The 27,087-nt window shown below is 40.9% G+C and overlaps 1 protein-coding gene across 1 annotated transcript in view; it reads right to left on the bottom strand.

The window, feature by feature from the left end:
* MDFIC2 (MyoD family inhibitor domain containing 2) overlaps nucleotides 1–27,087 on the bottom strand; it is a 44,443-nt gene that overhangs the window by 6,855 nt on the left and 10,501 nt on the right. The window contains exons 3-5 of the mRNA XM_033142571.1: nucleotides 16,623–16,661; nucleotides 5,098–5,166; nucleotides 1,636–1,851 (exon numbers count right to left, since the gene is read on the bottom strand). Coding sequence (XP_032998462.1) covers nucleotides 1,636–1,851; nucleotides 5,098–5,166; nucleotides 16,623–16,661 — 324 coding nt within the window. The remainder of the gene's footprint in view (nucleotides 1–1,635; nucleotides 1,852–5,097; nucleotides 5,167–16,622; nucleotides 16,662–27,087) is intronic.

Below are 27,087 nucleotides of genomic sequence, written 5' to 3'. Positions count from 1 at the left end.
GGCCATGGGTCCATTTAGCTCAGTATTGCCTACACTGACTGGCAGAGGACTTCCAGGGGTCCAGACAAGGGTTTACATAATTTTGGGTGGCAACTCGGGGTATGGGTAAACAGTGAAAGTCAGATGGAAAGTTAGGAACAAGGCTGTCAGGATTGATGCCACTTCCTGGAGCAATCCAATACCCATGTTAAGACATAGATCACATAGTAATGGCCAACAGTAAATACAGTGAAATACTGGTGTTTGTTTGTTTGTTTTAAACTGTTAAATCAGTCTTAATACCTTTCCAAGCACAATTCGAAGCGTTGGTGCTCACCTTTAAAGCCCTAAACAGCCTCAGCCCAGTATACCTTAAGGAGCGTCCCCACCTCCATCATTCAGCCCTGACACTGAGGTCCAGTGCTTGAGGCCCTTCTGGCAGTTCCCTCACTGCGAGAAGTGAGGTTACAGGGAACCAGGCAGAGGGCCTTCTCAGTAGTGGCACCCTCCTTGTGGAATGCCCTCCCATCAAATGCCAAGGAAATAAACAACTATCTGACTTTTAGAAGACACCTGAAGGCAACCCTGTTTAGGGGAGTTTTTAATTTTTGGTGTTTTATCGTGCTTTTAATATTCTGTTGGCAGCCGCCCAGAGTGGCCGGTGAAACCCAGCCATATGGGTGGGGTATAAACTCAGCCCTTTCCTTCTGCCCCATTGCTACACCTGGTGGCAGGCTTGTTGAAGGTGGAAACGGGGCGGGGAGCATTTTGTAACCTTGGGCAGGAACTCCATGCCCCCTGCAAGCTCCAGGATTGTGAGCAAGGCTGAGCTCATCACTCACTCACCAGAGGATGGGAGCACAATTCTCACGGCTGAGCAAAAAGATGGAAACCCGATGTTCCCACACAACGTGCTTGTGAGAACATGAAGTACTGAAGAAGAACCTGGTGGGGAAATGTAGCCTCAGGAACCAGGGATGTAGGGCCAGCTAGGAGCAGTGGAAGGCAGATGCAGCCCCAACTCAGTATAGTATCACTTTTCTTTCCACAATGGAGAAGCCAGGAGATAGGATGATAACGTCTTAAGAAGGGGTGGAAACCATTTTGGCCTGGAGGTTTTCATGTGTTGGTGAGCAGCAGATGGAAAGCCTCTCTCTCTCTCTCTCTCTCTCTCTCTCTCTCTCTCTCACACACACACACACACACACGTATGCATGTTCCCTAAGCACTTGCCACCTAAGGTGGTTGCCTCGCTCTTTGTAATGGTGGAAAGAGTGGATCTATTATTAGGACATTTTAATGTATTTTAATATTTGTTGGAAGCCACCCAGAGTGGCTTGGGGGACCTAGCCAGATGGGCAGGGTACTACTACTACTGATGATAATAATAATAATGGGACAAAGCTGCAGCAATATCCTCCTGGCAGAAAGGGGAAAGGTAGCAGTGAGGTCAGGGCTGCCCAGCGCCCCAGCAGAAGCACTGCATTGGCTCTATGCAGCCCTGACGATCCAGCTGCCTCACCTCTCCCAGGAAGCAGTGGCAGCTTTGCTTATAAAATGTCATCGTTCACGATCCCTCTCACAATCTCAGTGTGTGTGTGTACAGAGCATTTAAATGGATTACGTCTAGGGCTCTGCACAGTTTTCAAAACGTACCATTACTGTCCCTCTCATGGACTGATGCATCATCTTCAAGGTAGCTGAACTGTGTCCTGCATTTCTCCAGGGATGACAGTGTAGATGCACTAGATTCTGATAGTTTTCTTTCGTTTTTGGTGTCCTTGGATGGCACATCCGTGATGCCGAATTCTGATACTGAGCTGAGGACAATACCTTTCATAGGCTTCTCATCCTTAATTGCTAGCTGATTTTCTAGAGTGGAGAAGATAATAAAAATGGTCAGGAAGCTTAGACATTGAGAGATTGCGCCAATATATAGCACACGTGTCGTATGCAGTGCCCCAATGCCATCGACGAAATGACAAGATTCAGGTAGTTGCTGCTGTAGCTAACATAATGTAATGAGCTCATATATATTTTTGTAATCCAGAAACATTTTAATGCAGCCCTTTTATTGAGAAAAAAATCAAGGCTGTTTATTTAAGTAATAGTCATCATCACAAAACACAACAGAACAATAATCTATAAATCTTGTTACTCAGTGACATATAGACAAAGATCATGAGGCTAGCAAACTTTCACTTAGAGATGTCCTGGGATTAGGAAACAGGGAATTGACTCAGAAGTTCAGGCTCTTAACCTGGCACCTCTTACAAATTAAGCAAGGAAGCTTCAACTAGATTTCCCCTCAGATCCATTTCATTTGCACACAGTCATATATCGCTCCTGTTCCTTTGAGGCCAAGTCCCAGAGACCCTTCCCGTCATTGTTTTCAGAAGATGTACAGGTAAGAACAATGTGGCTCTGGGAAAATTTAGCTACCCTCAATTTAAACTGTAACCCCCCCTTTTAAAGCACACCCTCAAATTCTGTGCAATATCCAGTGTTCTCAACTATGGCCCAAGAAATGCACTTAAGCATTCAATGGCACTAGACGGAGAGAATCAGAAGGCAATAATCAGTAAATGCTAGATTAGCATTTGCTGTATCCACAAGCTGCCCTGCGCATCAAGCTGAGTTTTATCCTTCAAGTGCTGTTGGAGAGGAAATCAAAATGAGAAGTATAAAAGGCATAGATTTAACCTGAATTCCCCATTACAACACCCTCAAAGAAAAAGGGTAAGAAAAAAAAGCTGTCATTCAAGGACTTTTGTTTGTTCAAGAATGAAAATAGAGTGCATTTTACTGTCAGGCTCTTATTCTGAAAAGCTTCCACTAAGTAATGTTATACGTGTCTTGTTACAGCAAGATCAAGTCCTAGTACAATCACCATAACAAGCAACTTGCTATGACAAGCAGGATCCTGTCTTCCAGAAAACATTGTAGTCGAGAGAAAGCATTGCACAATTATAGGTCTCCATTTCATTTTTTTTTTTTAAATGCAATTACCCTCAGCTCAGCCATGGGCCCCATCTACATTGTGTCTTTTATCAATCTAATGCTTGCAGAACGTGCCTACAGAAATATAAAGGAAGCAGGCCAGCATGAAATCACATGGTTACCTCTTTCATTTAGAGTCCAGTATTCTATGGCTATGATAATAGGTGCGGAGCTTTTTGGGGGTGGGGGTGGGGGATGAAATAAATGAAGTCTAATAAACATGCAAAATATATAATGCTTGGTTGCTATTATTAATGGACAGTTTAAATGTTAGCGCAACAACAATTTAAGTTACAATTAAATGTAGCCAGGATGTCCAATTCCATTCTAACAATCAGAGCACACAGTCCAGCTTAACTGATACATAGCAATAACGGTCTGCAAACTCAGGAGTCAGATCAGCTTCCCTTCAACTGCTATTGACAGGAGTCAGCAAAACAATACTTAAACTAAGTGGCACCTTGATATGACTTTAAGCATACTGGTATTTCAAAGCCTTCCTTACTGGGGCTCACATATCCCCCCCCTCTGGACTTTGAGGTCCGCTATGTCCAGCTGAAAGTAGAGTTAACCTATTTGCTAGAGAGGTTTGGTTGGTTTTAATTGGAATTATAGTTTTATGAATGGTATTATTGTCTATTTTAATTGTTGCTTTAATGTGACTGCTAAAATGAAGAGCCACGTAGAAATGAAGTAAATAAACAAATTAATATAAAGAGTTGTGAACTTAAAAATGGAAAGCGTGATGCTGGTGGTCAACAAAAGAGGTTTAAAGACTCTCTCAAGGCAAATCTTAAAAAAATGTAGTATAAACACCGACAACTGGGAAACACTGGCCTACGGGAGCTCCAATTGGAGAACAGCCTTTACCAACGGTGTCATGGACTTTGAAGACAAAAGGGAGTAATGTGCTAAGAGGAAGGCACTTTTGGCAAATCCTCACTGTGATCAACTCCCACCCGGAAACCAATGTCCCCACTGTGGAAGGATGTGTGGATCCAGAATTGGCCTCCACAGCCACTTACGGATTCACCTTTTAAACCGTGTTTAAAATCTTACTCGGCTACGAGTGATCGCCAAAGAAGAAGACAGCCTCCCCGCTCCCCTTCCTTTGGAAATTAAGACTATAGGAAACCAAGAACATCTATACCACTTAGTGTGTTTTCAGCTTCTGGTAGCCTAGTCTGCAAACCATTTTGCCGGAAGGACACTTTCTGAAGAGGATTAGGAGCTCATGCTCGATGGCCGTTAGCCCCATGCCTGAAAGGGATAATCACCTTATTTCTAAGTTGCTTTAAACTGTTTTTAACATTGTGTTTTAATTGTTGTGACCCACCCTGGGACCTTAGGGTGAAGAGAGGGTAGCTAACTACAGCTAAATACTTTCCTCATCTATGAGTTGAGAATTGGATGCAGGGAGGCAATGCACTTCATATCAGATATTGCTTCAAGGCCTCCAGTGACCACATGAACAGCCTCTGAGACAACTAAGCTTACAACATTTCTCAAAAAGATTCCACACTTTAGAAGTTTTGTTACTGTCTAACTGCAGGAGCAATATCATCTATCAATCTTTACTGAGAGTATGATTCTCTTCTGCCAGATATTTATCCAGAATGATGGTTACCTTCTTTGTAGTTAAAAAGCAGGAGGTATGAAAACAATCAACTGTTTCAATGATGGCCTAAGATTGATATAGATGCAGGCTTAGGCTATAGGTACTGTATGTATGAGTGATTAAGGATTTGATTAAGACACTTACAATTAACAAATATAAATAGAAAATATAAATATGAGGGTAAAATGTTAAGAATGTGTCAATAAGGTATGATTTCAATTTCAATATATAAAGTATAGAAAACTACACGCAGAAGAAATAAAATAAGTGATAAACCAAAAAGGAAAGTTGGGGGAAGCCGGGGGGGGGGGGGAGAGAATAGAAATGTAAAATGCAATTTGTGTTTGTTTTTTTATTTAGTATTGATTATGGTAAATTTTGTTGCAAATTTTAAATAAAAATATTTTTTAAAAAAAGGTATGTGTGGGTGACATTATTTGTGGGACAATGCTACACAATGCTACACAATTATTCGTGTGTTTCCACAAACAGAATCTTACCTGGATGATCTGCTGTATTCAGAATTACAATAGGGAGAACTTGCAGAGGAAGGGAGTTGGTGCAACTGTCTTGGTGGAAAATCAAACAAGGATACAATCAACAAATGCTATTCAGCGGTCATTCGTTAAGAACATAATACTTCAGAGTAGTAACTATTTGTAATAAGGCAGGGAGGGCTTATTGGGTGAAATATTATTTTTACATTTATTAATGTTCCTTTAGCACACTCATTTTGTTATTCTGGGGTAACTCTTCTTCCTCAAAGGGGAAGTACTTTTGGCCAGGGCAATAACAACCCCATGGCAACTTTTGTCTAGGGCAGAATTGGCTGCTCAGTAGCCCTCCAGATCTTGCTGAATCCATCATTCCTGAGCATTGGCTACACTGCTGGGAGTTGGAGTTCAACCAATGGGTTTACATTACAAGCAAGGAGATTCCAGCTAAACACCAGGAAGAACTTTCTGACAGTAAGAGCTATTCAACAGTGAAACAAACTCCTTCAGAAGGCTGTGGACTCTCCTTTGCTGGAGGTTTTTAAGCAGAGGTTGGATGGCCATGTGTCAGGGATACTTTAGTTGAGATTTCTGCATTGCAGGGGATTGGACGAGATAATCTTCATGGTCCTTTCCAACTCTACAATTCTATGATTCCTTGATTCTACAAAAATATAGATGGCCACAGGTTAGCCACCCCTGTTCTAGACTCTAGACCTTTCTGGATTATAGATGGGAGGTCTCATCTGATTTGATTCAGGTCTCATCTGTAGCTAAATCTATCAAAGTTGCAGTTCCTGAAACAGCAGGTGAATCAAAACACAGCTGTCCTTTGAAATTCACACTTACTTGAATTTTTCAACCACCAAAAGCCTGACCAATAGTGTTGTCCAAGGGCCTGATACCAATCAATCAATCAATCAATCAATATTGCCCAATAGCAGGGGTGATAAATCCTCCCTGGGAGAACATACTACAGTCGGGACCACCACGGAGAAGATCCATTATCTTGAGGCAGAGATACAGAGAAGGGCTTCAGATTTTCATCTCAGTGTCCAAGTAGCCGAATACAGGGAAAGGTGATCTGTGAGGTATTGTTTATAAGGCTTTATATGTCAAACCTAGCACTCTGAATTGGGCTCAAAATCACTTCTACTCGCACCTGCAAGTTTGCTTCCACCTGCTTCCACTTGTCAGGTTGCAACATATGTTCACAGAAAACCAGCAAACCACTGTGGATACACCAAATTTCCAGAAAATACTTGGCTGCAAATTACAATTCAAGTGTGTATGCATGTAGTGTGCATGTGTGAGAAAGAGATGAAAGACGTGTGTGTAAGCACATAAGCAATGCGCTGGTCTCATCTTCAGCCTAAATACCTGTGAAATTCTGTAAGCTACATATTTCACATGGTGCAAAGAAAATAGAATAACAAACTCCAACAGAAACTAGAAGACTGAAATAAAGATGTGGTTGTGATCTGAAATTGAAAACAAATCATGATTTGTTTTCATACACTCACAACCTTTCTGTTTCCTATATTGAGGCAAAAGGATGTTAGGGGGTTTGGAAAGTGTTTATTTTAGTAGCACAGAAGCAGGAAACTGTACGAGCCTATAAATATACTATGGGTTGCTTATGACATCATTAAGCCACGCAAGCCTCTTCTCTTTTGATTTATGATGATGTATGAGTAATTCACATTGGTTTGAGTTTACTGGATTTGCTAATGCAGTAACAGGGAAGAGCTGATGGTGTGATCTTTGAAAGGAACGTTTAATCAGAAGTGAATTTTTGATCTCATGTTTTAAGTTCATATATGAGTGACTGGGTAGACTAGAATGTTTTTGGTGGACTTTTAACTTTTATTTTTATTATTTATTAAATTTCTATAGTGCCCTTCATCCAGACATCATGGGGTGGTTTATTATAATATGTTGCCCAGGCACTCTGCCCCCATCCAAATCTCACATCCCATTTATTTCCATTAACGTCATTGTTATTAAACTATATCCTGTGCACATGAATATATCCTCAGAAACTACCTCCCCCCATATAAAACTTGGCCTTTCAAATTATTCCCATCTTTCTGATGAATAACCAAAGCATGCTTAGTTTCCAAAGAGAAAAGTTCCCAGCTTTTGTATGTGATAAGAGCACTATAGCCAATACTGACCCAAAAGGCAAAAATTGCTGTAGTAGAGACAACAAAATGCAGAAATGGAGAGACTGTTGAAATCAATCAAAGAAAAGGAAAAAGAATTAAGAGGACATCCCAGATGTGTTAAAATCCAAAAAGAAATCAAATATTTGCAATCCCAATATGCTAATATAATGAATCAGGACATCGAATGGAAAGTGAAAATGATGAAACAAAGAACATTTGAATCGGCTAATAAGTGTGGAAAACTACTAGCTTGGCAATTGAAAAAAAGACAAAAGGCAAATGTCATCAATAATTTGGTAGTAAACGGGAAAAATGTGGAGAAACCGGAGGAAATCAGATGGTGTTTTCAAAGATTCTACAAGCAACTGTACAAGGAGGAGAAGATAGATGAAGCAGAAATAGACCGATTTCTGGAAAAGAACGGATTGCAAAAAGTCCCAGAGGAAAAATTAGTTACTCTCAACCACCCAATATCGACACAGGAGATAGAAGATGCAATAAATAACATGCAATTAGGGAAGGCTCCAGGACCGGATGGATTAACAGCAAAATATTATAAGACATTGAAAGACTGGCTATTGCAGCCGCTAAGAGAAATCTGCAACAAAATACTAGAAGGAGATAGGGCACCAGAGACGTGGAAAGAAGCCTTTATCACACTGATTCCAAAACCAGATACTGATAAGACTCAAATGAAAAATTATCGTCCAATATCCCTTTTGAATGTGGATTATAAAATTTTTGCAAATGTATTGGCTACAAGGCTGAAAAGAGTGTTGAAAGATTATATACATAGAGATCAAGCAGGTTTCTTGCCAGGAAGACAAATTAGTAATAATACGAGAATTATTGTGGACATTTTAGAAAAACTGGAGAGAAACATAAACACAGAGGCGGCACTACTGTTTGTTGATGCAGAGAAAGCATTTGATAAAGTTTCTTGGATATTTATGAAAAAGAATCTGGAAAGGATGGGAGTTGGAGAAAAATTCTTGAATGGCATTAAGGCCATCTACACAGAACAAAGAGCTAAAGTAATAGTAAACAGTGTGATATCGGAGGAGTTTGAAGTTGAAAAGGGAACAAGACAAGGGTGCCCTATTTCCCCTTTACTTTTTATTACGGTCCTGGAAGTCCTTCTAAATATGATACGAAAAGACAAACAGATAAAAGGAATTCGTGTGGGAGAGAAAGAATACAAACTACGCGCCTTCGCAGACGATCTGATGTTATCCCTGCAGGAACCGGAAAGCAGTGTCCCCAGAGCCTTGGAAATAATTGAACAATTTGGACTTGTTGCTGGTTTCAAATTAAACAAGCAGAAAACCAAAGTTTTAGGAAAAAATCTGAGTGCAGAACAAATTCAAAGAATACAGGAAGGCACTAGCCTCAATTTTGTCAAAACAGTAAAATATCTAGGTATCAATCTCACAACCAAGAATTTGAACCTGTATAAGGACAATTACGAAAAACTGTGGATGGAAATAAAGAAAGACATGGAGATATGGACAAGATTGAAATTGTCGTTAATGGGAAGAATTGCCGTGATAAAAATGAATGTCCTACCAAGGATGCTGTTTTTATTCCAAGCCATACCAATTCTGGACAAACTGGATTGCTTTAAGAAATGGCAAAAGGACCTATCAAAGTTTATATGGCAGGGCAAAAAGCCAAGAATCAAGTTTAAGATCCTAACAGACTCTAAAGAGAGAGGAGGCTTTGCCCTGCCGGATTTAAGACTTTACTTTGAAGCAGCGGCCTTTTGCTGGTTAAAGGATTGGTTTAAACTAGAGAACGTTGATGTATTGGACTTGGAAGGACATGATAATATGTTTGGCTGGCATGCATACCTTTGGGATGACAAGGTTAAGATCCACAGAACTTTTAAGTCTCATATAGTTAGAAAATCCTTGTATCAGGTCTGGATTAGATATAAAGATTTGTTAGAGAGAAAAACCCCTAGATGGATCTCTCCAGTGGAGGCCAAAGCCTATAAGAGACCGAACATGTCTGCAAACTGGTTAAGATATATGGACATATTGCAGCAGGAAGGGGACTCTTTTAAGCTAAAAAGCTACGATCAAGTGAAAAGCCAGGTCCCCGACTGGCTGCATTATCATCAGGTACATGAAACATTTAAAATGGACAAAAAAGTTGGTTTTCAAGTAGAAAAATCAAAACTGGAAACAGAACTGATAGATTCGAACTTTAAGAACCTTTCCAAAATGTATAATCTTTTGTTAGAGTGGCATACGAAAGATGAACTGGTTAAATCGTCAATGATAGATTGGGCGAAAGATGTAGGACATAATATCATGATGGATGACTGGGAGAGATTGTGGCAGAAAGGTATCAAATTCACTGCTTGTCATAGTTTAAGAGAAAATATAATGAAAATGGTTTACAGATGGTATTTGACACCAGTTAAGATAGCTAAGATGAATACCAAAATGTCAGATGTATGTTGGAAATGTAAACATGCGAAAGGTACCTTTTTTCATATGTGGTGGTTGTGCCCAGCGGTAAATGCTTTCTGGGATAAGATTTATAATGAACTCAAGAAGGTAATGAAGGTTACCTTTTGTAAGAAACCAGAGGCATTTCTTCTGAGCATAACTAATGAAGAGATACCCAGTCAGGATAGAGTGTTTTTTATGTATGCCACAACAGCAGCTAGAATCTTATTGGCAAGAACATGGAAAGGTGAAGAGATACCAACGGTGGAAGAATGGCAGATGAAGATGATGGAGTATATGGAACTCGCAGAACTGACTGCCAGAATCCGGGACCAGAGGGAGGAGAAGGTGTCACGGGACTGGAAGAAATTTAAAGACTATCTAGTTAGATCAGTAAAATTGAATATTTGAGCAGAATTAAATAGAACAGCGGCTTTAGCAGGTTTATGTTAGATAAAATTGTTAGCAAGATATTTTTGTGTGAAAGATTTCTTTTTGTTAGAAAATATGTTAAGATTTGGTGTTTAAGTTAAGATATGATTAAGTAAAGTAAAGTACATTAAAAATTGAGTAAATGTGAATAGAATAAGATACAAAGCTACCTAGAAGATATATATGATTTTGAAGACAGTGGAGGGAATGGGGGAAGTCCCCCAAAAAAGAGAAGATAGCAACAAGAAAAGTAAGAGGATAAGTGTTAGTTTAAAGGTTTGTATATGTTTCTTTTTATTGTAATTGTTTGATTATGTTTTGGTGTTGTGGTTATGTATTGTATTTCTGTATTGTTAATGTTGGTGTTTATGCTATGTTTTTCCTTTGTCTTAATAGAAAATAATAAAATCTTATAAAAAAAAATTGCTGTAATAGTAATAATAATAATAATAATAATAATAGATTGCAAAGAAAGTGTCTGACAACAAAGGTTTCATTTTATTAAGAAATTCAGTTCGTTTCATCTGTGTTCTATGTATGAAAAGCTGAAACTCAAATTAAACAGCTAAGTGTCTAACGCTGATGTTCCATTGTATTGCATTGCCCATCTGTATGCATAAACCTCAGTTATATAATGTTCATATAATATGTAAGGCCTGTAATGTGCAATGACCAACATGCAAGTAAAACCAAGCCAAATGTGAACCTATATGGCTGCCTTAGCTACAAATGGATTTTTCTATTTCTGGTCACTTATCAGTTCTTGTCCCATGAGTTAAAACCCTCCGACAGACAGCATGCATCAGATACCACGTGTGTAACTTTGACTTTCTGGAGTAATCTCTGTTGCATACATTTTCATTTTCTTTCTTTCTTTCTTTCTTTCTTTTTTAAAGAGCATGTTAACTTTGCACATCTTACAATGTGACATGTTAAAAGTATTAAAGGTAGACACTTGAGTCACAGAAGGTTAAACCTATTTTGAAAATATGTATCTTTTTAATAGGTCTCAGCTACTGGAAGTATTAGAATAAATATATGGTAGGGCTGACATTTGGAGCTCTTTCGTCTCATCTCCTCCGCCCCCTTTTTTTTCAAATAAAGAAATATCTCTCTTGGAAGACATTTTGTAGCCATACTTCCTACAAAAATAAAAAGTGGAGAGATGAAAGGGGGGGAGGGGAGAATGGCAGGAAAGGGAAGTTAAGAAAAGATTCTCTCTCCCACATTCAGTTTAATAAAATTAAAGCAATTTACGTAATATTGATATGTCGATATGTTTTTTCAATAATTTTTCCCCTGCAATTTAAATAAAACTCTCATCACTTCAAAAATTATAATTATATGTCTTCCTCCCACTTTGAAAATGGCAGAAGGTGCTCATTTGCAGAGTTCTACTCTTCAGATTTTCCCTGAGAATAGAAATGTCATGACTCAGTTAACAATGCTTTATTATTCACATTGATCTTTTTTTATAGTGTTCTTTATCTCAAAAACATTGTAAATCAGATAGCTTCCTCCCACTCTTTTGTTCATTTGCAAATTTTTATTATTCTCGTTTAAGAAAGCAATGGAGTGTCAAAAGTCACTATATATTGTTTATATTCTTTTTCTTCCTTTAAAATTACCTTTAACAATAAAAAAATAAAGCTTAGCATTTAGGGGGGAAATACCTGAATTTTTTAACAAGCACAGAGTTAAGAAAGGAAGGAGTAAGATTTGTAGTAGTGCATGTGTGTGTTTGTGAATGCATACATAACCAGCCCAGCAAAAGACGTTTTGCTGCCTGAGGCGAAGAAACATAAGAAGCTGCTATTTACATAGTCAGACCATTGCACTGACTAGCTCAGTATTGTCCACACTGACCGGAAGCAGGTACACACGGCTGCTGCTCACCTTCTTGAGAGCCCCCTGGCTTCTTCTAATGCAAACCTTCACAAACACAACTTATTATTGTGGGGTGCCAGGTCCTTGTCATTCTTTCTCCCCCATTTTGCTATCTTTGGCAAGCCAGGGGTCAGGGTGTGGTCAGGAGGTTATCATGGCCATGGCGAGCCTCAGAAATCATATTTTCCTCCCACTCCTCAACAATGAATGAACTTGAGATGCCTGGGATTGAAGATTGGGAGAACACAGCCCAGCAGATTGAGGAACAACTGGATATTATCTGGGACACAGCAAGAGGTTATCCTGGAGTGTATATTTTGAATACTTTGAATAATCATTATGTACATAGTTGGCAGACGGAGAATAGGAAGCCCTTCTCATTTCTTTTTCTTTTTCTTATCTTTTTCTTTTCTGTGACTTCTATTTTTCCTTTCCTTTCTGCTAACTCTATCTATAGTTATGTAAGAGGACGTGGGTGGCGCTGTGGTCTAAACCACGGAGCCTTTTGGGCTCGCCGATCAGAAGGTTGGTGGTTCAAATCCCCGCGACAAAGTGAGATCCCATTGTTCTGTCCCAGCTCCTGCCAACCTAGCCATTTGAAAGCATGCCAGTGCAAGTAGATAAATAGGTACCACTGCAGCAGGAAGGTAAATGGCGGTTCCGTGCACTCTGGCTTCCGTCACGGTGTTCCATTGCACCAGAAGTGGTTTAGTCATGCTGGCCACATGACGTGGAAAGATGTCTGCAGACAAACGCTGGCTCCCTTAGCCTGAAAGTGAGATGAGTGCCACAACCACATAGTCACCTTTGACTGGACTTAACTGTCCAGGGGTCCTTTACCTTTTACCCTTATATTTATGTTTTTTAAAATGTTTCCTACTTTGGGTTAATGAAGATACACACAGGAAGGTGATGGAAGGAAGATGAAGGGGCAGGGTATGGGGGAACTCCCAGGTGACAGCTGGGATGGCTCACTTTCCTTTGTGTGGAGTAAGGGTTAAGATGGGGACGACAGAGGATGAGATGGTTGGACAGTGTTCTCGAAGCTACTAACATGAGTCTAGCCAAACTGCGAGAGGCAGTGAAGGATAGGCGTGCCTGGCGTGCTCTGGTCCGTGGGGTCACGAAGAGTCGGACACGACTGAACGACTGAACAACAACAACAACAACAACAACAAGGGTTAAGATACAACCTTAAAGAGATTGCTCCATCTTCATGGACCACTGCCACCTGAGATACAACATGATAGAGTCCTTCCAGTTGTGGCATCTGGTATTTGGAATGACCTCCCCAAAGAAAGATGCCTGGCTTCATCCCTGCCTCTTTTTAGGTTGTGAAGACAATTTTCTTTTGTCGTGCTCTTCAAGAAGTTTGGCTTTACTGTGAATTGTGTTTCTGTATCAAAATTCTTGTGTTGATTGCTGTTTAATTTTTATCTTTTAACTTTATGTTAAATCTGTTTTCTATTTTGGATTATATTGTCTTGAACGCCCTGTGGAACGCCCTCCCACCAGATGTCAAGGAAATAAACAACTATCTGACTTTTAGAAGACATCTGAAGGCAGCCCTGTTTAGGGAAGTTTTTAATGTTGATGTTTTATTGTGTTTTTGATATTCTTTCGGAAGATGCCCAGAGTGGTTGGGGAGGCCCAGCCAGATGGGTGGGGTATAAGTAATAAGTTGTTGTTGTTGTTGTTGTTGTTGTTGTTGTTGAACATTTTGTAAGCTGCATTGTGTGCTCCCATTGAAAAGTAGTAAACAACAAACAACAACAACAAATGGCTGGTGTTTGGCGATTATCAACTTATGTTGGCCTCTTCTGACTGTAAAGAGTTGCAAGGAAGTTGCAGCAATTAGAAATCCTAGTGATTTCCTTGTTCCTCCTCTGCCCTGGGCAAAGTATATTGCTGGTTGGCTGCAGTGACAGCATCCCAGACAGCAAAAAGAGTTTGGCTGTTCTTTCAATTTCCAATGATGTCCCAGAATGCAATTTGTGGCATTGTGGGAAATGAAAAGGGTGGCTAGATCCAACATCTTGGCACTGCTTGGAATGTCAAGCTGGAAAATATTCATTATGAGTATGCCTGATGCTGGCACCAACCCTGAAGGCACAATCCCCACAAGTGGCTATATAGCCATGAGTTCAGACAGCAGGTACTACAGTCACTCAAAATCTGCTCAGCATATGGCTGCAGTACAAACTGACCCAGTATTGCCATCCAATTGGGCTGAAGGTCATTTGAACTGCTAGTTCTGCCTGCCGGAAACTGTTTGCTATATATTTTCCCCTGCAGCTTGCTGAAACCATCTTTCCTGAATGTGCAAAACTGGGCTGAGAAATCTAATGGGAAACTTAGCAGTTGCTCACAGTGCAGGCTTGAAATTGTCTTAAACTAGGCTTTGTTTCGTTGTGTGATACGTATATGTCTGGCTGGGGTGTGCTTATTTGACAGGAAGTAGTCCTTTTGAGGACCTCTCTAAGAGGAAGGTGTACCAGCTTCTTACTGGAAGAAAGGTGTCTCTTAAATTGTGGCCTGTATAGAGCTGTAACACCAAGGGAGAGTCATGCATAAGATGTAACTCTGCTTTTGTATCAAAATTAGGCAAAACCCACCTTTATTCCCACTTGAAAAGAGGGATCTTGCTCTCCCTCTCCCTCTTTTTGTATCTGCTATATATTCAAAGCAAGCACTTTTTGCTGTCAGTATACTGCTATTGTTCACGACTCCAAATGTATTAAAAACACAAGGGCATTTTACGATGTGTATTGTGCATGAGAAATATTGTTACATGACAAGCTCCAATTGGCAAGTGAAAAGAGGTTTTATTGAAGGAAATCGCAGCAGCAAACAGTGAACTATGCAGAATAATGGTAATTGTTCCTTTAACATTGGCAGCACACGTTCACTTAATATGACTTGTTCCTCTGTCTCTGCCTCATCAAGACCCAGAGGACCTGTTAGACAAGCAGCCAGCCACCTCTCTCTGGGATCAAGCTGTCAATGCAAACTTGCTTTCTTTTTCTTTCTTCGAGCTAAGCTATACCCCCAGAGCTCCCAAAGCTTTTCCTGACTGAAAGCTTTTCTGAAAGAAAAAAAAAATTAAGCGAGCTCCGTTCTAAATTACATCACATGAGCACTTCTGTTCAGATTGACAGAACAAAAGAGGTGTGTTGGGAAAGGGGGAGGGAGTTCCAAAAATATAGCCTGAGTTGCCTCCATTTCACCATAGGATTTGCTTCGTTGCCGTTGATCGGGGAGGTTGTTGTGTTAGATCTGCTTTACAAACGAAAAGTTCAGAATGGAAGTGTGAAATTGGTCAAATAAATGTAGCCATGTTCTCTACTTTATAAAAGACAACCCTCTATTTTAATGGCTATTGGAGGACAGTCCTCTGTTTGATGGGCTTGTCTGGTCCATGCCCAGTTTAAAGAGAAAGAACCGTAAGAAAGTTAGAGCAGGGGCCTTACAGACTGAACTGGCACGCAGATTTCCTGGTCACCTTCTTCCCCACTATGGGTGAGATGCATTGCATTTCTGTTTAAATTATGCTAATGATTTATATATTTGCACGATATTTATACAATCATAAGATGCCATTCCTATGCAAATCTGCATCCACTTTGGTCCTCTCTTGGGGTGATTTGTAAGACACACACATACAGGACAGTGCAGTCCCGTAAGTTCTTGGTTCACATCTTGCCTCTGCTACGAGCACAATGAGTGATCAACAGTTGGTTTTAATGCTACTTTAAAAAGTTGTAGTTTAGACTAAGGGCATAATCCTAACCCTAGATCTGCCGTGTTAGGATAGGCTCAGCCAGCAGGTTCCTGGCTCAGCTGGGCTATGCTGGTGTAAGACACCAACCTCAGCTCAGCCAGAGATACGATAGATAGCATGACACTTTCATCGTAGCTCAGCCAGGGCTAAGCTGAGACTAGCAGATCTTACACTGTGTTAAGCCTTGAAAAAACGGCCATTCCGTTTACCATTTTAAAGGCTTGTTTCCTCTCTACCAAACTTAGGTCGACTCAGTCAGCAGTAGATCAGTCGTCCTGCTGCTGAATCAAGTTTGGATCTGTTATACTTTGCATAAGTTTAAATTAAACCAGGATAAATTTCACTGGCTTTGCATATTGCTACCTCGTGATGTATTTTTGCACACACACACACAGTCTGGGAGCACGTCTAATTCAGCTCAGTGGAATTTTGTTATCCATTCACAGAGAGCACCTGTTAGATTATTGTGATGTGCTAAGTTGCCTGTGGAAACTGCTTGGAAACACTTAAAATAAATTCACCTCTAGTTTGCACTTTATGGTGTGATCCCCTGCCAACACTAATCCAGCCTCACTGCTTGGTGCCCATTGGATTCCATAACCAGGGGGGCATGACAAACAACAACAACCCCTGTCCTTTGTCACCACCCCTGAACCTCTGAACCACTTGGAGAAGGGTCTCAAGTGGAGACCCATGTCTGGGTAGATTCATGTCAGCAGAGGCATTCCATTAGGTACTAGTGTCCAGAGGCCAATATATATTATCACCAAATATTCAGAAAGGGTGCACCTTAAAATCTGCAATTACTTTGGTCTCCAAGAGATTGGGAAATAGGGTTGGTCAATCCTTGGGGTGGAGGGTGGGGGGGGAGAAAAATTACTAGGTTTATAAACATGCACACGTGAAGGCTCTCCATACTTTGCGAATCACACCTAGGCACCTGGAGAAGCAGAGATGTCTGGGTATCATGTAAAGCAGTGTTTTTCAACCTTTTTTGGGCAAAGGCACACTTGTTTCATGAAAAAAATCACGAGGCACACCACCATTAGAAAATGTTAAAAAATTTAACTCTGTGCCTATATTGACTATATATAAAGTAATTCTCTTGAATTTTTCAATTTTTCCCACGGCACAACAGGCAACATCTCGCGGCACACTAGTGTGCCACGGAACAGTGGTTGAAAAACACTGATGTAAAGGAACAACCCCTCAAAACACAGCTCAAAAGCAGCCTTCAAATTCTCTCACTGGGACAAACCACATTCTTTCTAACCCTCTTCAGCCAGCCAGTCTGTGCTTTGCTTGGGGTTTGGATAGCAAAAATGGGGTTGGGTGGTCATCAAAGTGCATCTCATGGGATATATTTGAAGATAATAGCAGTTTTTATGGAGCAGAGAAGGTGCAAGAATAATAGTGACAACAGTTTTCAATGTTGTCTTTGCTGGAAACATTTTTTATTTTTTTTTAGATTGCAGAATTGAGGAACCTTTTTTTCTCGATCTCTTGCCTCAAAATCCTACATGAGACTATATTGGGGTTGTTTTTGTGTGTGTCTTTTGTTCAAGGGAATGTATTGCTAAAGTCTGTTGAGGATTACTAGTGTGACAGTTCTCTTGCCATGAATCTACTAGGGATTTTATACCAGCGTTTTGTGGGAGGTCTTTGAAATGCCTTTCATGTAGCAATCATTTCCCCCTTTCCTTTGTTGCTCTGGAATGGTGAAGGTGGTATCCTCCCCACCCCCTGCAGCTGTTCCTCTTTAGAGTAGATACTAGATGGTCCAAGGTTTCGAAAATACACGGGAAGACACTTCATTGCTTGGTCTCCGATTTCTGTAGAGTTCAAAGCTGACATTCCAATGCCCACTCTCTCCATTACAGTTCTGAGGCTTAAGATATCACAGGGGAACCACTTTGAGGGACTGCCTGGACCCTGAGGAGCAGTGAGTGGATACTGATGAGTGGGCACCAGGAAAGGGGGCTTGGAGACTGACTAGGAAGAAGGGATCAGTTAGCTGGGGGACCCTGTAGTAGCCAGGAGATGAGAGGCAGAGGCAGGAGAAGCTGCAGGATTGGAGCATGAAGAACAGGTGATGGGAGAGGGAGAGAAAGAGTCAAGGGCTCCCACACCTCCTCCTACTGCCCCCACCTCTCCTGCTCCACCGTCTTCCTAGACCAGAAGACGATCAAAGTGAGAGGAGCAGAAGCAGGTTACACACAGGTGAAGTATTTGCCTGCTTGTGCGCAGCTCGGGTGGGGGAGATGCATACAATGAAGTCAGGGGTGGGGCCTCTCTGTTGTTGCAACTGCATCATTGAGTGCACACCTAGGAGTAGCTGGGAGATGTAGGACTGATAAACATGCCTTTCCCCTAACTTGTAAGTGTGCTTTTGACAATTTTTTGTTTGTTTGTTTGTTAATTCCTCACTCTGGACATCCCTTGCCTCGCAGTGCCATGACAACCACCCAGAGAACTTTCTGCAAATAGAAGGCATGCAAATGTTGTAATTAAAATATAGGAACAACGTACCTCCCTTGAAATAGGGTGCTGACAAAAACAACAACAACAACGGCAGACCTTAAACAAAATGAAGATTGTGCTGTTGAGGCTGCTTAGTAAAAGATCAGGAACTCTTCTAAAAACTGGCACACTGAAGAATATACACAGATTGACACAGAAAACCATCTGCATTCATAGATCTGTGTGGCAGAGTGTCATCTGAGCCTCTCTGCATGAACCAAGATTTATAAGTGACTATTGAAAATACATTGCTCAGTGGGAACACACACAAACACACATATGCCCAGATCAATTATTAGGTGAATTTTTGTCTGCTTTAAGATCTTCATTCATTCTTGTTCATGGGGGGGGGGGGGAAACGTATTTCTGGCATACTGCTTTTGCTTCCCAAGCAGGCTGCATCGCTCATTAAAGGCTGCTTTCTCCATGGATCGAAATATCAGCATTCCACCTTGAGCATTCTATGATGCTCCAAATTAACCAGTCACCTGTAGCCATTCAAAATAATGTTTGAGGGCTCAAACTGTATAGGGCAGAGCTTTCCATACTGTGTGTTTCCATACATGTTAGTGTGTTGACTGCAGTGTTTAAGTGTGTCACACGAACACTCCTCACGCTCTTATAATGGGTTAGTTTAACCCCCCCCCCCCCGATTTGCTAGTAAAACTAAATTACTGTGCCACGAAATGATGCATGTCTAAAAAGGGTGTCGCCAACTTGAAAAATTTGGAAAGCTCTGGTGCACTGCCCCCAGCACCCCCATGCATGCTGGCTGGTTCCACAACCATTTCACTAAGCAAAACCTTGCAGGAAGATTTTGAACATGATTAGAATCCTGAGTGCTCAGTGTTTCCAATCGCAGAGACTGGATTCCATGCTCAACTGAATGTGGTTAGTTGGAATTCCACTCCAGACTTACCTGGGTCTTGTCCTATCTTGGGCTACAGCTACCTCCTGTTATCACCAGGTTAAGCACCTTCTTCCATACCAACAACCCCAGGCCTTTCGACTGAGGTGAGGGCAGGGTGCAGTTGTCACTGAAGTGCTGGTGGGCTTGGGCTGCTGCACAATGGCGAGTGAGTGTTCTCCACTGTGTTTTATTTATTTTTAAATTAACGTGATTGCATATTTTGTAAATTCAGTAAATAAAGCCACCATTTTAGGGAGGCATATGAAATATCTTATGTGTACTATTGAAAAATGGAAGTGTTTTTGTTGTTGTTGTTCAAAAAGAAAGCAATTTGTGTCTACCCCAGGTCCTGATAAAAAGGCTTGAACCCTAGGTTTTTTTCTTCCATTCATGCAATGGTTGGGGGGAGGCAAGTGGTGTCAATTCTCTCCGTCTGCAGACCAATGCATCACATCCCACATGTTTCCATTTCCAACTCCCAGCAGTGCACGGAAATGCTGTTTACCTTCCCGCCGGAGCGGTACCTACTTATCTACTTGCACTTTGACGTGTTTTCGAACTGCTATGTGGGCAGGAGCTGGGACCGAGCGACGGGAGCTCACCCCATTGTGGGGATTTGAACCGCTGACCTTCCGATCGGCAAGCCCTAGGCTCAATGGTTTAGAACACAGCGCCACCCATGCCCCTTAAATGGTGTCCCTTAATTGGTTACAGAACTTTAATTAAAGGTAACACATGAACGACTTCATATTTTTATTCTGTGTAACCAACTGGCAAGAACTAAACTTCTGTGCCACAAATTAGAGCACAAGCTTGTTATTCTTTAACTTGCAGAAACAGTGCAGGTTGAATGTAATATATTTTATGTGTTGCGTGTGCTTTTCCCTTTCACTGTATCCACATCCAAGTCACAGGTAAGGTGATTTATATTTAATAGGAATCTTATGGGACCATCAAAAAGGGCATTTATTTGCTACTGAAATATCAATTAAGATAATATGCAAAGTAATACAGTAATCAAATAAACCTGATGGATAACATAAACTTTCTTTCCCCCCCCCCCACACCCCCAAAGCTGCACAGGCATGCTAACAAATCTATTTGATCAATATATGGGATGTAAAAAAAGAAAAGAAAAAGAAAAGACAAGATTGACTGATGAATAAAATGAAACTGACACAAATAGGCTGACAGCCAGTTTCAAGTCTCTTTAGGGCAAATGCAATTAACTTAGAATAATAGACTCAAATTTGATGGTTAGAAATGCATTTTTATTAACAATCACAGCCTGAATCATTATGTGAGCTTATGAATAAAATTGTACTTATATTTAGCATATGTGTGTGTATATACATATATCAAAGTATATATTAAGAAAAGGAGAGAACATTGTTTTTAAGCATCAGAATGAGAAGGGGGGTGAATAAATCTGATGAGATTTTAAATAAAGATGCATATACAACCGTATCTGTAAATATAGCAAGTATACAAGGATGTGGTGCTTAGACATACAGTATAGCATAGATCATCACCTCCCCCCAGCCAGCTAGTCCCCCAAACTCCTAGGCCTTTTGGGATATAGATCTGCAATCAGGGTTTTTACCAATTTCATTCTGAAGAAGAGAAGTCATTACTAGAAAACTATGCTCATTCTCTTTAGTTTAATAGCTTTTTAAAATGATTCATTTAAGGAAGAAAAGATTAACACTATATTTACCAAATGCCATCACAGTGACATTTTGTAATCTATATTTTTCTTTTCTTTTCTAAAAAGTAGTGGAAGGATTGGTAGTGTCAACATTTTTTTTTCCTATGGCGTGTTTGTCATGGACCCTATTTGCACAAATAATGTTCTAAAACAAAAATTGATGGATGTGAGAATAATAAGAGAAAGAGGATACGGGCTGAATATGATGTGATATTCATGGTATAATCTTCAGGGTATGACTATGGGTTGACGCAAAGGTGTTCCCACATTTTTTTTCCCATCTGGTCATAGCTACTTGTGCTGCAGCAGAAGTTACTCTTGAGGATCCTTCCCTTTTCTGAGGTAAACCTTTTAGATAGAGGGTGAAAGTAGCTGTGCTAGAAAGGGGTGGGTGGGATGGGATTATGGGTGTCAAGTCTTTACAGGATTCCAGGAATTGGGATTCCAAGATCCAGAGAGAGGTGGCTGCCGGTCCAAGGGGGCTATAAGCAGGTGTGTGGTCTCAGATGGGCAGAAGTTCCAAAACAGAAATCAAGGCTCAGATGGACTGGAAGCAAGTTTGCAGTCAAAACTAGGCATGGTTAAGTTCCGGAGCAGCAGTCAAGGATCTGGCAGACCAGGGGCAAGAACAGATTAAAAAACAGACAGGCTGGCAACATCCAGAGAAGTAATTAATGGCCACAGGCAAGCGGTTAGGTCTGCCTTCCCTAACTTCCAGGTTTTTTAGACTACAACTCTCTGAATTCCTGACCATTGCCCAATCTCTCCATCTACCAGAGCACCACGATCAGTCATCTGTGGGGCAGGGAGGGCATGAGTCTTTTGCCCGATCTATCCAGATTCTTCTTGTAGTCTTACATTCTCTTCTCCTTGTATGCTGCATTCCTGGAGACAATCATCTCCCACGACAAATGGCTAGTGTTTAATCCCTTCAGTAACGCCACATGTCATGAAGCCCCAAAGTCTTCCATTCCACTAGAAATTTTTATACAGGTGTGAATCTTTTAACTTTCGAATTTCTGCCTTATGTGCACAATGTACCAGAAGAGTATCCTTTAAAAGATTATTCTCTCTCTCCGCCCCCCAAAATTAATCAACTTAAAGGTTATTTCCAAGAGTGAAAGCAGTCAGTTACTTGACTAAATTGCCTTCATTTTCATGTTTACCTGCATAGTACATACACATAATGTCAGTTTTGTAATTTTAGTTTGCTATAATTTATAATTTACTTACCTTTCTTTGGTAATTTATCACCTGCTCTTCATTAGAATCAATGCCAGAGCAGGATATAACATAAAAATATATAACACGTAATAAAATAAAACAATCTTTAAAAAAAACACCCAGACAGCACAACAATAAATCAAATTTATATCACAGTATCACGAGAACAACAAAACATCTAGCCAAATGCCTCAGAAAATAGAAATGTCTTTGCAAGCACAAAATGAATTAAGCCAGAATGGTTCTAAACTAGTGGCTGACTTGAATACTGTGGTGTGCTGAAGGCTGCATACGCACATTTTGTTCTAGAATCAACGGAGGCTGATTTTTCTATATACACAATCTAGATCCACTGTGTTTTTGTTTTTTGTTTTTGCCCCTGAAAAGTGCTTCACAAGAAGCTCATTTTATTTCAAAAATGAAAGCAGACAGCAGATTGGTTCTGCATCACCCCATAATGTGTCCATTTGAAAGCAGATGCTCCTGGCAAGTATCCACACCTGCCCAATGGTGTTGTGGGTGGGCATCTACCAAGATCACAATTGCCACTTCCTTCTTCATTCAGCTGCAACATGTGCAGGGAGAAAAAGGTGTGGATAACCTAATCGGGGAATGTGTATTAAGTAACCACACCTATCCATGTGGACAGCAAAATCTAGAATCAACCTGTATTGAAAGTATCCAGTGGAGAATGAGTGTGGATGATACCAGACTGAGAAAAACAACATTTTTGGGTCCTATAACTGAGTCAGTTTGCATGGAGCCAAAGTCATAAACAGGGACTGGTGGTGCCTGCCTGATTACATTTCCAAATAATGGCATAAAGAACAAACCACAGGTGCAACAAAATCACCAACCCAGCACAGAGAGCAGGGTACATCATCACATCCTTCATTCTGATAACCACCATTCCATTCCATTTGAGCACTTGAGACATCCCCCCCCACCATCCAAGCTAAATGGTTTCCTAAATAAGCACAAGGCCAGGTGTTTCTGATGGAGGAATGGAAATAAATTCTAAAGCATCATGTGCAAATTTGGTAATCTCAGCTCATCAGTGCCAGCTACTGAATTTTTTTTCCATATTAAGAAGAGCAAAGTGTGAGAGACTAGGGTGCACATTTTAAGAAATGGTGCTTAACAGTCAGGTATCAACACCCCCTCTTAAAAATCTGAATTAGCCTCTGGCATGGTTTCCTCCCCCCCGCCCTCCCTAAGTATAATCAAGTTGAAACACAAGAAACATAAGGAGAAGCTTTATACTGAGTCAGGCTCTTGGTCCTTCTGGCTCGGTATTGTCTACACAAACTGGCAGGAACTCTCCGGGTTTCCGGACAGAGCCCCTACCTGCTGGTATGCTGGTCCTTCTTCAGATGTTTAGCCACTGAGTGGTGGCCCTTCAACTCTTACTCTTGGTTGCAATTCAAAAGTCATTTACATGAGATCCCTGTATTGTAAAGGGTTTCATTAGATTACCCTCAGGGTCTCTTCCAACTCTACAATTCTATGATTCTATGCATCTGAAGAAACAAAGGAAATCATGTACGCAAATAGAAATGTCTGTATTTTCACTCCTACATCCCCCTCACTCAACAAGTACAGTTCTCTTGCACACAACTGACTTCTCTGAATCACAGCCTATGTGAACTCTCCGTGTGATCCATAGCAACAAGCTCTATATCCATCTTGCATTTCTTACTGAAGCTGATATATGAAAAGGGGCAACCTAGGAATGGTGAGTAAAACAGGATTCTCAAGTTTCTGCTTCCTGTGTGTTGATAAGAACCCTGCTGAAGACTCCAGAACAGCTGGGGGAAGAAGAGCAGCAAAAAGCCAGCAGTGGGCAGATGCACCTGTGCTTCTGGAAAACCCTGTTCCTGCTGCCGCTGGCTTGGTCTCAATGATGCCTTGCAGGTACAAGCAGGCACTTGTGCTTGTGCAAGGCAGCCCTATTAAATTCTTCTGATTTTCCCATTCCCCAAGAGTCTCCCTTGCCCCTCAACTCAGCTGCAGGTGCTCAGGAGGGAGGAAAGAGGGAAGTTTCACTGTGTGAGAAGAGTTTTGCACCACTCTTTTATGGCTCCCACCCCGCATGTTTGCAGCTGCCTCTTCTTCTTCTGTTGCCGCTGCTGCTCCGTGGACTTGGTGTCACGCCTTTATTTCTGCTGCTGCCAAGTGTGAAGCGAGAGGCAGTCCAGGAAACAGGGCATCGCACTGGCACCAGAGTAATCCACCCCAAGTCCAGCAAACGCAAAGCTCTGCACTTGATTAGCCTTTCCTCCCCAGAGAATCTCAATAATATATGTGGCTTCGTGTGTTTTTACGGACAGAAGAAAGACCATTGTGATCATTTGATTCAATGGCTAAATAATACAAAGCACAGAAATCCATCCAGTAATTCTTGAAGTGGAGGGAATTAACATCGCTGAGTGCATCAGTGAACAATGTCAAGCCCAAAGAGTCAACGCAAGGCCAGTTTTGCATCTCACATTTAGTGCTCAATCCCTTTCTTGATGAAGCGAAAGAGGGGGATTTGCTGTTGACTTTGATGGAAGCAGGATCAAGCCCTTTCTTTGCGAGCAGTGACATGGAAGGTGGTGTTATGAAGAATGATTATATTTAAAATAGCTGTGATGTAATATCAATGTCAAGTCCATTATTTAAACAGATGTAAATTTGCTCTGCTCTTGAACTCTGGTGAATTTTGATGGCAATATTAAAGGGATACTATTAAAACTACTTAAAACATCTATTTGTTGGAGAGAAAGGAAGGAGAGAACATGTGTACATGGCATTGGTGGGGACCTGGTTCAAACTGCTTCCTTAATCACTTGCTGCAATTATTTATTTGTAAAGCTTCTTACATTCTAGTAAATTATAATATGAATAAGCAGCTAAAGGAGGAAACAGCAAACATATATAGGATCATGTGCATGTACTTAAAATTAGCTTCGTTAGGACAATTATTTTCACACATCTGTAGGTCTCCCTCCTTCCAATGAGCTCAGGGAACCAAGGATGGTATTATCCCATTCTGAGCTCACACAGCTATGGAGCCCACCCCCAGTACCAGCTTCTGGCAACTGCCAGCCCTACAAACTCTAGCCAGTTCTACCAGTATTGGGATTTGCCTTGAAGCCAATCCAGTACCTGGTGTTCATGTCAGCAGTTTTCATTTCTAAACTATGCCCCTGACATAGTGCCAGTCCATGGCATTGTGGGAAATTACAATGGCTGCCATCTTCAGCTCAAAGTCTGCTCAGGGATGATAGGAACTGGAGTCTTGCGACAACTGGAGCTGAAAGTTCTCCTTCCCTCCCTATAGCAATGTTTGAAGTTACTGTCAACAAAACGATTTGGGAAAGTGAGGAGGGGAGCAATGAAACTCTGACAAAGGTTGTGTTGCCAAACTCATAACCCCTCATATTCAGATCTTCTCATCCATTACAGTTGGCAGTTCTTTTAAGGATAACAAGCATATCTCTCTCAGTCCATTATCACAATGTTTTGAGGAAGGGAACTTGCCATTAATAAATGCAGAGCACACGGGTCAAAAATATCAATATGAAAAATGGAAAAATATTTTCAAGTATTACATTAGTGTCAAAACTTGGGCTGATGGAGAAATCTGAGGAAAGTAATGTGCAGTGGAACAATGGAGAGAGAAGAGGCTGTATTTTAGAAGAGCACATCGGCTCTCTGCATATCCTGAATTACAAGGCTAATTGCTTGTTTTTGAAAATGTGTGTGTGTGTGTGTGTGTGTATATATATATATATATATATATATATATATATATATATATATGGCTAATAGAAGGGAAGTGGTGAAGGTGCTCACATTTCCGAGTCAGATTGTACCATTAACAGATTTGGGGGCAGATCAGAGACTTCCCAAGATTCCAAAATTCCACAGCAGTTCCCCTCAAACTGAAACAAAACCAAGCTGACTGGTGAAACCCCCAAAACATAAGAAGGGAAGGGATGAAGTGTGTGTGAGGGGGGGGGGAATGAAGGAATGAAAGGAGGAGGGTGAAAGGTTGTTTTCTGCTGCTCCAGAGAAGTGGACACGGAGCAATGGATTGAAACTACAAGAAAGAAGATTCCACCTAAACATTAGGAAGAACTTCCTGACAGTGAGAGCTGTTAGGCAGTGGAATTTGCTGCCAAGGAGTGTGGTGGAGTCTCCTTCTTTGGAGGTCTTTAAGCAGAGGCTTGACAGCCATCTGTCAGGAATGCTTTGATGGTGTTTCCTGCTTGGCAGGGGGTTGGACTGGATGGCCCTTGTGGTCTCTTCCAACTCTATGATTCTATGAAAACGGACACATCTTTCCATCCCTAATAGGGAAGGAAGAATGAAGAATGTAGGTGCTTGGAAAAGTAAGGGGAGGAAGGGTACTGTATTGGGAAAAGACACTGCTGTCCCTAACCAGCAAAGAGGAAGGGGTGTGCCTGCAATTCTCCCTGTCGCAGCCACTATCTGCAAGGTACAAGACTTCATGCATTAATATTGTTTATGCTGCATTGTCACTGTGGAAGGGCCCTGTCAGTAGTGCCGGCTGCACTCTCCAGAATTGGCAGCGATACTATAAGGGATATCCAAGTTCCCATTTTTTTATTTTTTTTGCTCTGGGACCCAGACATTTTCCACTGCCTGAGTATTATATCCAATGGGATGGAAAGGTACAAATCAAGCCATTTTACACATAAAACTGTTTCATTTTAAATCTAGTTAAAATTATTTTAATGACTTACGTAAAGTGAAATATCAGGTTTTCCCTTTTCTTCCCCTTTCTTGGCTTTGGCGTCACGCAGGCATATTAATGATTATTTGTCAAAGTCACACTGTTTGCTTACAAGGTATGAAGGCTTTTTAGACACTATGATGACAGCTTTTGATTCGCTTGATAA

Source organism: Lacerta agilis, chromosome 2 (genome assembly GCF_009819535.1).
Source record: "Lacerta agilis isolate rLacAgi1 chromosome 2, rLacAgi1.pri, whole genome shotgun sequence".
Taxonomy (NCBI): domain Eukaryota; kingdom Metazoa; phylum Chordata; class Lepidosauria; order Squamata; family Lacertidae; genus Lacerta; species Lacerta agilis.
Note: the sequence above shows the minus strand (reverse complement) of the source record. Positions and strands in the feature narration are given on the sequence as shown.